This window comes from Cavia porcellus, unplaced genomic scaffold (genome assembly GCF_034190915.1).
Source record: "Cavia porcellus strain 051 isolate PalLab524CR breed Dunkin Hartley unplaced genomic scaffold, mCavPor4.1 scaffold_26, whole genome shotgun sequence".
Classification (NCBI taxonomy): Eukaryota; Metazoa; Chordata; class Mammalia; order Rodentia; family Caviidae; genus Cavia; species Cavia porcellus.
In genome coordinates, this window is record NW_026947509.1 from 19,987,480 (window position 1) to 20,000,902 (window position 13,423).

The following is a 13,423-nucleotide window of genomic DNA, read 5'->3' on the forward strand; positions in this document are numbered from 1 at the left end:
TTAAAAAAAAAAAAGATTTTGTGGAAGGAGTCCTTCCCATAATTACCTGAGTAACTGAAATCCCTGTGATTGTTGCTATATCATCCTGGTAGTATAAAATCCTTTTCTGGCTGTTTTGTCTGCCTCTACTCTTCAATGAAAGAAGTAAAATTATAAGTATTATTCAAATTGTTTGTGTTCTCTTTCTCAAATGATTTTTTTCTAAATTTCTTTCCCATTAAGTATTTTTTAGTGAGAAATGTTTGCTAAAATGATTCTGTAAGCCCCAAAAGATGTTTCTAAACACTACAGAAATCTAAATTATGAATTCTTCTTCCTAATGACATTTCTTGTGCTCTTAAAGAATATGTAGTAGTATTATTAGAAGTAATATTACAGTTTGACATGCACATTCGAGCAGAAGTAAAAATAACTAAATTTACCAATCTTTCTTTCTTAGTGATGAGGATGTGGAAGAAACACACCCAATGGATGGGAATGATAGTGACTATGATCCTAAAAAAGAAGCTAAAAAAGAGGTAATGAGCACTAGAAGTCCTTGTAAGTTTTCTATAAATCTCATTAAGGATGAAGAGTATTTCATATTAAGAAAAACCTTTTTTATAGAATGTTTAGGACAGTGATGACAAACTCTACCAGCAACCCAAAACTCATTTACTTATCATGAAGTGCCTACACTGCAATAATGCCTGACTGAATACTGAGGTTTTAGTTTAGCAAAAACAACTCAAACATTAACATCTTTTGTCTTAAAAACAAATGACAAATGTGCTATAAGTTTGCCATCATTGGTTTCAGAGGTAGTAAATTTCAATCCCAGTTAGAGGCTTTTGGAAATACACTCACTTCAATCACAGCCAATATTTTAAATGATTTGGGGTTATCTTTTCTAATCAAATATAGAAACCCTGCCACAATCCCTGGTGTTTAATTCATAGAAAAGAGATAAAACCATCCTTACCCCATGTAGTATTAGATATGACATTAAACTTTCTAGGTTTTATTACCCAGTTTTTCTTGGAAATTTTTTTTTTGTTTTGTTCTATTTGGCAAATTAAAGTAGTAAAAAGAATACTGAACAGCAATGAAAATTAAGAGCTGCCTCTAAAGAAGAGATGGAAGACTCCTCAACTAGAGAAGTACTCATCTGCCACAATGGGATGACGAGGATGACAGCTGAAAGTCGTTAAGAAAAGCAAGGTTGATGTACATGCTCTGTTTAACAAGGCAAGGAATTACAGTAATAGTTCACAGATGCTTCTGTTTTTAAACAATTCAGTGTACAAACAAAAGCATTTCACAGAATTTTGCTTCCATCCACAACCTCCACATCAGGTGATAAACATGACAGTGGCCATCTTCCTCACACAAACAGCCATCTTCCTCAAAATCTTAAGTTTGTAGACTGCGGTACCACCGAATGACTGGGAAAGAAATACAAAAGCCAAAACATTGATAAAGGCTTGGGAAGTACATAGGCAGCCTTGAAATAATAAAATCATGTTGAAATTGGAGATAGTAGATCTGTTTGTTTAAACTTGTTGTTTACTAAATATATGACTTCATCCAGTATGACATTTTTCTTAAATTGAATTTCATGGCCTATTCTGGGCCTATAAAATCACTTCAAAGTCTTCTAATGACATTTTAAAAATTTTACTCTGCCTCAACCTGGTATTTCATTTTCTTTCTATTACGGAGTATTTGAAATTCTTCAATTTCTTCATCCCTCCTCCTGCGCCCATCTGCTTAACTCCATTTCCTTGAACTACAGACTGTAGAATGGTTAATTATTTGAATTTCTTTCTTCTCCATTTCCCCACTTATTTTACTCCCCATTTCCCTTAGTCTTCTGCAACATCTGTTTTTTTTTTGTTTTTTTTGTTTTTTTGTGTTTTTTTTTGTACCCATATAAACCCAAAATCCTAGATCAGTTGTGTTCTTAGACTGAGAAGCACAGCAAAGGAGAAATGACTCAGGTGAATTTTCGCTGTTACAAAAACATAGGTTCTAGTCTCAGGATAGTCCTGAGTGTATCTCGGAGTTTAACTTCTAGCTCTCAGTTATTTCACTAGCAAAATGAAAATGATGGCGTTGTTTTGAAGTATCTAGGACACGGTAAATCTTGAATACAAGTTGCTGTTTTATTATCTGGAAACTATCATGAACATTTATTGCTTTCCGCACATTGCCTGACATCTCTTGACCCCACTTCCCCCTCTAACATCTGGCAGATATTTTCACCTTGTTTCACAAGAAAATACCACGCAGGCACTACCTAACGGTCTACCACTTCCTCTAACCTAGGCTAACACCCTACCCTTTTCATCTTGGTGTGTTTGTATTTAGAACATACTTCATTCTTTTTTTCCCACTAAACTGTAAACTCTTGAAAGTCAAGGATTGAGTTGTGCATTGTTTATCCCCGAGCACTTTGCACAGTTACTGGCATCTCGCAGATATTCAATAAATAATTGTCGAATGAAGAGTCTCATGCCCAAGTGCCTCTGTCTTACAGTTACGTTCCTACTTTTGCTTTCTACAGTTTCACTGCCCGTTCGATGGTATCCATTTCTTCCTATCTTTTCTGCACTGTGCATCAGTAAACTTTTTCACTGAGCCCAAGAGTGTGTTCAAGTCTCCATCTGAAAGCTTGACTCTCCCAGCTGCTCTGGAAACAGCCATGTGCCTTAATGAGGCTGCCATAGCCTCACTCTTCAGCTCGCCGTAGGGGTGGGCATCTTCGTCCATACTCTATTGAAAGTGCCTAACAGCCAGCTGATGGCTTCATCATTGGTTAGTTAGGAAGTGACTGATTATTCGTGTTCCAGGTGTGCTTTCTCATTTTGCACTACTGAGCCTTCCATTCTTTAGAATCTTTGACTTTTGTATCACCTTCCTCATAGTCCAGTGTACCTCTTGTTTTAGTGGCATTTTTCTTTCTTACTAATATTGCATTCATTTTGCCATTATTGTATTTCACTGTCTTAACAGCTGACATTGTCCTCATCCCTCTGTTCCATTTTTTGACTTTTTAGGTCTCATCTCTTGTCTGGATTGCCTTGACTATTTTCTGTCTTAGTGCTCTGTCTCTAGAGTCTTCATACCACCTTCAAGCTCATTAGCTGATCTGTTACCAAACCAAGCTTAAAAATCAGATTCACTGTTTGCAACTTTCCATTGCTTTGCTGTAGGATCAAACACTAAACTATCCAGTAGGCATTCCACACCACATCCCACGTATTTCAGCTTACAAATGCCTTCCAGTTCCCTGGCTTTTGGTCTATGCTTAAATTGGTCCCTTTGGTCTGGAATTTCTTCTTTTCCCCCAAATCTGCCTACCAAATTCTTCATTCTTATATCTATAAGACGTAAGTAACTTCTTTACAAAATCTTGCAACTTACCTTGATTTGATAACCTCCTTATTTTTCCTTAAATTTGTCGCAGTTCTAATTGCTCTCTGATCAGTATCTGTTTACTCATAGGTCCTCCCCTATCTCTTCTCTCTCCAACACACACTTGCGTGTATATGCAAATACATGTGCATATCCCTAGATAGTAACTATTTAAGAGCAAGAACTGTATACTGTATTTTACCTATCTTTTTACTGCCTGGGCCTGACACATATTAAGCATCCTTTAAAATTATTTATGATAGATGAGAATATATTTTATGAACTTCATGTGCAAGTATGAAAGACAAGGAATTTGGTTTTAGTTATCTACAATGTACTGTTATGGCTAACTATGCAAGATGATGTCTCCTCTTTTGGTCTTCTGTTTGCCTATGATCCTATTCTATTTGAAAACATCTGAGGTGAGTATAAGTTAAGAGGCATTAAAAAGGTGTTGGAAGATTATGGTTCAGGACTAGTGCCATATGTCAGCAGCTTCACTAATTTCTCTGCCATTTCAAAAATCATAGGGATACCAGGCAGGAAAAGTACCACACCATGGCCTTTAGCAGATATCTTTCCACCTACTTTTTGCCTGTTAACATATTATATAGAGAGTTTTTATTTTAGCTTTTAAAAATTATACGCTATGCGTCTCATAAAATGTCTACAGTGTATCCATTATTAAACTTAAGAAACAAAAATTTTGTTTGTATGTTTCCTTAAATGTATACCCTTTTCTTTCCAGAGCACCACTATCCTGAAACTTATTTAAAAAATATTTTATTACATAAATGTGTATCACTAGGTAATCATTTCATTTTGTCTGTTTCAAGTCTTTTAAAAATGGAATCTTTTTTTTTTTAAGTATTTGTTATTTTTGGCAATTCATTTTGTTGTTATACTTTAGCATTCCAGTATTTATGTATGTATGTATGTGTGTGTGTGTAGTAATTTATTCCTACCGATGAGCATCATTTCCAGTGGGGTTTTTCAGGAGAGAGTGCTTTGTTTTTATGAGCAATGCTGATAGGATTTTGTTCTGGATCTATATGCAAACGTTTGGAATAATAGTTGTCATCAGGATTTAGTATTGTTCCCATAAAGGATATTTAGAAATTATGCAAATGGTTTTTGTTGTTACAGTGATTGTTGGGCACCACTGTCATAGAGTGGGCAGGGAGGAGGGATGCCAGCTGTCTTGTCAGCACAGATCATTCCACTTAATTCCTATAGTGACTTAGTGAGCAACGGTGCTTTGGAACTGTTTGGAATGGAGTCACCTATTTTAGGGAATAGCTGTTTTCAGCTTTACTGGGTAATGACAGATCATTTTCTACATCTGATATACTTCTGTTGATCAGTGAGTGTCCATTGTCCATTTCCTTGCCAATATTTGATAATGTTCAAAATTAAAATGTTACAAATCTGGCAATAAGAGATGGTATCTCATGGTCCTGTTTCATCAGATTATTAATGAAGCTGAATGTTTTTACATGTAATTATGGGCTATTTAGTGCATCTTTCTAAGTGCTTATTTTCTGTGGGTTTTTTTCTTTTTCTTCTTTGTTTGTTTTGATTTTTGCTACTGGGGATCAAACTCACAACTTCGTGCTTGCCAGGCAGTCGCTTACACTGCTAAGGTAAATCCGTGGCCCCTTCTGTGGATTTGTAACTACTTTCTTTTTATTGGATGTTTATCTTCTTAAAGATAGAAAATATTTTTTAAAAAGTTTTGGGGGTGGGGGCACTAAAAATTAGAAGTGTTTTATGGAATCCTTTGGTTAAATGTATGTAGCAAAGATAAAAGTTTATCTTTTTATTCCTTGTTTTATAAAAAAAGCTACTTTATGAAAAATATGTATATATTCAAAACTTTATATGCTGCTTTATATTTTTTATTTTTTTTTATTTTAAAGAGAATAAAAACGACAAAGGAAAGCAGAGTAAAAAAATGCAAATAACTCAGGATTTCAGAAAAAGACAGCAGGAAATCCACAGTGGCTACCATAATGTCTCTTGTTTTCTTCAAAGTAGTTGTCCCTGCCTTCACATACAATAAGTTAATACATATCAAAATAGTATAAAAGCAATCAAAACACAAGAATGAGAGCCATAAGGGCTTTCAAAACTGGACAGTAGAAAGTCCATAATGGCTATCATAATGTCTCTTGTTTGCTTCAAAATAGCTGTCCATATCTTCATACATATTGGACTCAATAATTGAAAACAGACTAAAACCAATCAAAATCAAGAATAAAAGAAGTATTGGCTTTTGAATCAAAATAATAGGAAATCATCAGTGGCTACCGTGGTGTCTTGTTTTCTTCAGTGTAGTTGTTCATGCTGTCACCCATACTAAAATCAGTTCTTGTAAGTTCTAAGTGTAGTTCTAGGCATACAGAAGCCTAAACATGTACATCTATCCTTTCTGTTTTGGAGTGAAAAAAAAAAATAACTATATCTAAGAACCCCAAACAATAACAATGTGGGCTTTCAAAACAAGGTGGTAAGAACATAACAATTTTTGTTGTTTTGCATAGTTATCTTCATAAGTCTTACTTGAATTACCAGATATAGTCATGCAAAATCGATCTACAGATGTTATCTGTTATGCTGCAAGAACTAATAGAATTAGTCGTACAATCATCTTAGTAATCTTAAGAATATATATAAACAAATTTACATCTATTTCACTTCTTTTCTCTGAGTTATTTTTTCCTCTAAGCAGTTTCTTACCCTTTCACAACATTTATTCAAAATTTTGTACCTTATTTACTCTTTCGGTTTCTTACACTAGGGAGACAATACAGTATCTACACATAGGCGTTTTATTTGTTTCACTTATGAATATGGTCTCAAGTCACATCTATTTACTTATAAAAGTCTCAATGTGGTCTTTATAGCTGAGTAGTAAGTCATATAAATATAACATCTGTTTTTATACATTCCTCAGTGGAGGGGCATTTGGATTGTTTCCAAGATTTAGCTATTACAAATTACGCTGCTATAAAATGATTGCACATATATCACTGTGGTATGATGTTTTCAGTTCTGGGAATATGCCCAAAAGTGGAATAGCTGGATCAAACAGGATCACCAATCTCAGCCTTTTGAGGAACCTCCACAATGATTGTACCAGTCTACACTCCCACCAACATTGCAGAAGAGTTCCTTTATCCCCCACAGCCTCTCAAGCATTTAATACTAGTGGATTTCTTGATTTTGGCTATTCTTTCTGGAGTGAAATGGAATCTCAGTATGGATTTAATTTGCATTTCTGTAATAACCAATGATGTTGAACAATTTTTCCTGTATTTACTTGCCATTTGTATTTCTTCATCTGAAAAGTATGTATTGATCTCAGATGCCCATTTTTTGATTGGGTCTTCGAATTTCAGGGGTCAGATTTTTTAGTTCTTTATATGTTCTAGATGGAAGTCCTTTGTCTGAAGGGCAGTTGACTTAAGATTTTTTTCCCAATTCATGGGTTTTCTTTGTACTCTGTTGGAGATTTCTTTCAACATGCAAAAACTTTTTAATAAGCTGAGATACCAGTTGTTGATTTTGAGAAGTATTTCCCGTGCAGTTTGATTTTTGTTCATGAATTCTCTACCAACCCCTATGTCTTCAAGATTTCTACCTACTTTGTCTTCCAGTATATTTAGTGTTTCTGTTTTAATATTTAGATCTTTGATTCATTTTTACTTTAGTTTAGTGCATGGTGATAGGCATGGGCCTAGCTTTAGTTGTTGGTATAGGGGAAACCAGTGTTTCCAGCACCACTTAACAAAGAGGCTTTGTTTCTTCCATATTTATGCAAAAAAATATGCATGAACATATTTGACCCCTTTATCAAAGATAAGGGGGCTGAGTGTGTTTGTAGTTGTGGTTGTATCTTCTAATCTGTCCCACTGATCTTCAAGTCTGTTTTTATTTTACTACCAGGCTGATGTTATCACAGTAGCTTTGTAATATAGCTTTGAGTCAGGGATTGTGATGCTTCCTGCCTTGCCTTTGTTGCCCAGAATGGCCTTTGCTATTCTAGGTCTCTCCTGGTTCCAGATGTATTTTAGGAATGATTTCTCTAGATCTGTGAGGTATGCTAATGGTAATTGGATTGGGATTGCATTAAATCTGTATAATGATTTTGGGAGAATGGCCATTTTCACGTTTATTTTTCATATCCATGAACAGGGATGTCTTTCCATTTTCTGAGGTCCTCTTTGATATCTTTTTTCAGAATACTGTTTTTTTCACTGAATAGATCTTTTACTTCCTTTGTTAGACTGATTCCTAACTTTTTTTTTTTTTTTTTTTTTTTGGATGCTACTGTGAAACGTATGGTTTCTCTTATTTCCCTCTCAGTGAGTTTGTTGTTCATGTACAGGAATACTATTGATTTTTGAGTGTTGACTTTGTATCCAGCTACATTTCTGAATTTGATTATTATATCTAGAAGTCTTTAAGTGAATTTTGGGGTCTTCTATCTAGTGTATCATGTCATCTGCAAATAATGATAGTTTAACTTACTCCTTTCCTATCTTTATTCCTTTTATTTGTCTGTCTTGTCTACTTGCTGTGGCTGATGTTTCTATCCTCTCTGTATTATAGGGAAAAACAGATCATCACAAGACAACCAAACAAATTCCTAGAAAAATATGCAATGAAAAAGACACATAAGACCACAATATTAGGTGATCTACCATAGTTACTATGCTTTCTCTTGTTATTTTCAATAGACTTTTCTATATCATCAGGCTTAATATAGTTAAACATAGTATTACATAGCTATTTTTATAAAAACACAACTTTGATGACATTGTAGGACTTGAAAGTGGTTAATATTCAAAACCGGTATGTATATCTTTTATATCTTGTCGTCTTCAGAATAGTTGCCTCTACTCTTATATTTGATACTATCAAGCATATCAAATTCGAATAAAATCAGTCAAAGCAAAACAGTGGTCTAACAAACCAGCTTCAAATAATATCAGTCATAGTAAGACAATGTAAGTAATACAGGGTTTCAATTTAAGTTAATAGGAAATTAAGGATAGTTACCATGGTATATCCTGCTATTTTTAGGTTAGATATCTGTGCCCTCAAATCTGATAATGAGTGGACAAACCGGAACAAAATAAAATCAAACTAAACAGTGATAAGACTACTGTGACTTTTAAATCCTGATACACTATTAACAATAACCTCTGCCTTCCTTTTTTTAGGCTGTTTTTCACCTTTCCCCTTCTCTGGTTGCTTTGTATGTTTTGGGTCCCAATGGCCCCTTTAGTTTTTAGATTAGGGGGCCAGCCTGTTGTGTATCTGAGTGTTGCTGAACCTTTTTACCCCTGAGTTTGATCTTGAGCTGTACTCCTTTACTTACTAAAGTGATAGGATTTTCCTTCCTTCCAGCTGTGTAGTTCTACACTGCCCAAAATTATCATAGCTTTCTAATCTGTCTGCTGCTGCTGGATGAGTTGTCCCTACTTCTCTCTGGTTTCCTGTCACATAGAGCATTGCTTTCTCATCTTTGACTTTCAGTTTATTAACCCTCTTTCAGGTTGAGTGTATTTCCTATTCAGAGCATCTTGATGGAACCTGCCTCCTACTCTGCCTGTGTTTCTTTTTTTTTTTTTTAAGTGTATCATGGCTATCCATGTTAGAGATTATAGCTTACCATATCTGCCTCGTGTCTGCTATTCTACTTTTCTGCTATAATTTGTCCACTTTATTCCTTCATTCCACTGTCTGCCACTGTTGCTGGATTCCTGGTAATTTTTCCTCTCTTTCTGGAATGTCCTTCCATATTTTTTGTAGGGTTTGGTTTGGTGGCCATGAACTCCCACAGTTCCTCCTTATCTTGGAAACATCTTATTTTTCCATTAATTTTGAGAGAGAGTTTTTCTGGGTACATCAGTCTTGGTTGCAGATTATTTTCTTTCAGGGCTTACACCATTTCCCTCTAGGCTCTTCTCGATTTGAGAGTTTGTGTTGATAAGTGTGTTGTTATTTTCATAATTTTTCCATCCGAGATAATCTGCTGCTTTTCCCTGGCTGTTTTTAATATTCTGTTCTTTTGGTGGGTTTCTGGAATCTTGATTATTATATGTCTGGGTGTAGATCTGTTTTGGTTATAGGTGGCTGGAGTTCTGTATGCCTCATTTATCTGGATATCATTTCTTTTGCCTATGCTTGGGAAATTTTCCTTTATTATATCTGTGAATAGTCTTTGTAGTTCGTTTTTGGTTACTCCTGCTTCTTTGCTCATGTGTTTTATTCTTAAATTATATATCCTTTTGTCGTCTTCTAGGCTTTGAATTGTTTCTTTCTGGTTCCTTAGTTTTAAGAGATCTTTTCTTTCGCAATCATATATCATAAATCTTTCTTCAGGTTTCAAAAAGCTAACTTTAGTTTCTGTCAAGGCATTTTGCCAGCTTTAAATGGAGTTTTTAGTTTCCTGGTAATTTCTTTGGATCTGTTTCATGTATTCTAGGTTATGTTTAAATTCTTCATCGAAGGTTTCTCTTTTCTGAGTTCTTCCGTTCTTCCATCTGTGTTCTCTTGGGAGGGGCTTATATTTCTTTAATTAATCTTTTTATATCTTGCCTCATTTGGATCAGAATTACAGTTTTAAATTCGCCTATGAGGTCATGAAGGTATTTCTTTATGTCCGCTGATGCTGTGTCTAACATTGCATGGTTACTACACTGCTTCTCTTTTGTATTTGCTTCTCCTGGGCTTATTTTCCCAGGTTCAGCAGCTTGAATGTAAGCTGCTCTCTCTTGTCATGTTTCTATTTTCTTTCAGACTGCTGTGTCCTGGAGTGTTGTGTTTCCTGACATGTTTTAAACTTCCAAGCCTAAAACATAATACCCTGTTGGTTTTAAGGTTTTATGTATCTGTTAATTTCAGCTTATCAGTTTTGTAGTTAAAATCTATATTGTTACTGCTTGCCAGATTCCTAGTTTGGTTATTTTTCAGTTCATCTTACCAGTTGTTTTGTTTGTTCAATTATTGAGAAATAATGCTTTTTTATATTTTGAAGTATAGTCATTAGGTGCATACAAATCTAGAATTATTTTATTGCTGAACTGAGCCTTTTTTTAAATCAATGTAGAGATTTTTTCATCTCTTACATCTTGTTTTAAAGGTATGATATAGCTCCATCTCATTTGTGCTGAAGGTATAATATAGCTCCATTGTCTTATTTTTGTTAAGTATTAGACTGGTTTAACTTTATTATTTTAACTTCAGTATTTCTGTGTCCTCACATTTTCAGTGTGTGTGTCTTACAAAGAACATGTAGCTAGGATTTTATATTTTATCTGATTTAAGCCATTCGTGGTGAATGTATCCCTAATACGTTTTTTCTATTTTTACTTTTTATTTGGTGTTTTCAAGTTTCCCTTCATGCCTTTTTTTTTTTTTCGGGTATTAGAAATTGATTTTTTACTCAATTATTTTACATTGAAGCTTGACAAGTCCTTTTAAGTAAATAGACCACAGTAAAACTCTTGTTATCTAAATTTCATTAATTTTTTAAAGTATTCTGTGATTTTTTTTTCTGGCTTCCTTTTGTCCTTTGTACAGGTTACTTCTTTAGTGCCTTCATCTTCCTGATTGGTAGTTCGCTTGTAATTTGTGGTTTCCTGATTTGTGGTTTCTGCATGTGAACTCTTCCATAAGTTTACCAAAAGTATCATGTGAGATAGTTTCTTCTTTGGCTTGAAAGTTTCAGGTATTTCCATGGGTGATTTAAAAGGTCATCTGATGCTAGGTGTATCCTCTTTAGAACCAGATACAGTGAAGGGCCTGTGCCTTGCAGTTCCATCCATGATGTTCTGCAACCAGATTTCTTTAATAGCAGCATATAGCTTTGAAAGTAAACCCTCCCATTTAGTGCAGTGAGATGTAGAATATGATCTTGCCCAATAGGCAGATAATTTGATAATGTTGGGCCTCTGAAATCAGTAAGATGTTTTACTTTTCTCACCACCAGCAAATACCAACATGGGTTTTGTTTCTTTAGGACATTTACAAAAGCAAGTTTCTCAGTACCTGATTCAGTCTATCCAGCACATGTTGGTCATATGTACAGCCCTCTGAGGTTATTTGGCAGCTGCTTCTTATACAAGCTAAACATGAATAAAGAGTAAGTCAAATTCTTAAAAAGGAATTCTAGTGATGTCTTTTCCTCACAAGGTATTATGTTTTTTGAGAATACTACAATTTATTTCTTTCAAAATATGTATTCATAACCCTAAGTACTGTGTCACTATTGGATTTGTATTTTCCCCTTTAATCAACATGACATTTTTAATGTTTTTACTGTTTCGGTTCTCTCTTTTTGAGGAATCTCTTGGCCCTTTTTGTTTGGGATTTTATATCTCGATCAGTCCATTGCTGCCACAGTACACAAGTGTATGAGATAGCTACTCCAAAGATTTTCATCAATGATTTCATTCAATGTTGATATCTCTAATGACTTTTTGATGAGCACAAAGTCTTTAGAATGCTTTGACTCTTTACTACCATTTCGATTTTTATTGTTGTCTATACTTCAAATCACGTATTGCTTTTTAAATTTTTTAAATTAAATATCTACCTACATGTTTAACTTATTTTGCTTGCCATTCTTTTTTTTTTTTTTTTTTTCCTGATACAGTCTCACTGTGTTGCTCAGGCTGACCTTAAATTAACTCTGTAGCCTAAGCTGGCCTCAAACCCATAGTGATCCTCCTGCCTTAGCCTCCCAAGTGCTGGGATTATAGGCACGCATCACCACACCTGACATCTTAAATTTTAGTCCATCCTTAGAAAATAATTTTTTTTTCCTGATGTATTTCCTTTAGAAGTTCATTTAGTGAGAATTTCTTGGTCATTGACACATTTCTGAGACTTGAGTTTAAAGTGTGTTCCAGCCAAGATGTGTTTGTTTCTACTGAGTGTCTATAGGCACTAATAACCTGAGATACGTTAAATTTTTTTCTTGGGGCTTTTCAGACTAGTCAGATCATACAATTTAGGGGCCAACTTGGTTGAAGGCAGCATGGCGGTTAAGGATTCTCAAGGAAGACTTGTTTTGTTTCTTTCCTTTGTGCCCAAGAATGAGATGAGCATGATCTTAATCTTCCTTTCCCTTCTATAGCACACAAGTGTTTTTATTTTTTCTACTTTAAACAACAAACACCCTTCTCAGCATTCTAGCTTGTGTCATGCATGCCCTGTACCAGTTGTCTGTTGAAGCCTGGGCTTTGGGCAAATGTTAGCTCCCACATACTTGTTTATCCCTCTAGATTCCTGCTTTCTCATCATTTCTGGCCTCTGAAGAATTTCCTTACTTTCCTCTGAGTTTAGAAGCAAATTTTGAGGGGGAGGGGCAGACCTGATCCAGCAACTTTAGATGTGTTATCTGAATATCAAATCTGCAACATTGTTACAAGCTTTGAGCAATAGTGAATCCTCTTGAATTACACAGTGTTATAAATTCTACTCAGTTCCTGAAGAATTGGGTTACTGTCTATTCAGTAAAATAAACTTTCACCTATTTGTTTGTGTTATGACATGGGAAGTTGAACCCAGGCTCTTTGCACAGTGCTCAATTCCTGCCCTGTTTTTTGTTTTGTTTTGTTTTGTTTTCAGATGTGCTTGAACTTGCAATCTTCCTGCTCACCGTGTCAGAGTGCTAGAATTATAGGAATATGCTGCCATGTCTAGCTAGACAAGTTTTTAAGAAGCACATAACAACATATTTTTGTATCATATTTTAAGAATATTCCAAGTAATAATGAAATACTACTTAAGACTTCATGGTAGCCGGGTGTGGTGGCTCATGCCTGTAATCCCAGCACTTGGGAGGCTGAGGCAGGAGGATCATTGTGAGTTTGAGACCAGCCTGGGCTACAAAGTGAGCTCAAGGCCAGCCTGAACTGCATAGCGATACCCTGTCTCAAAAAGACAAAAAAAAAGACTTCATGGTGTCATGACACCATGATAAGTGTAGGGGAACTTTACTGAATTTTAT

General features: G+C 35.0%; 1 protein-coding gene across 11 annotated transcripts in view; it reads left to right on the forward strand.

Moving 5' to 3' along the window:
* Nucleotides 1–13,423, forward strand: part of Rcor3 (REST corepressor 3) — a 53,562-nt gene that overhangs the window by 14,651 nt on the left and 25,488 nt on the right. For all 11 annotated transcript variants that reach the window (XM_063236828.1, XM_063236827.1, XM_063236829.1 and 8 more), the window contains one exon: nt 440–518. In XM_063236828.1, coding sequence (XP_063092898.1) covers nt 440–518 — 79 coding nt within the window. The remainder of the gene's footprint in view (nt 1–439; nt 519–13,423) is intronic.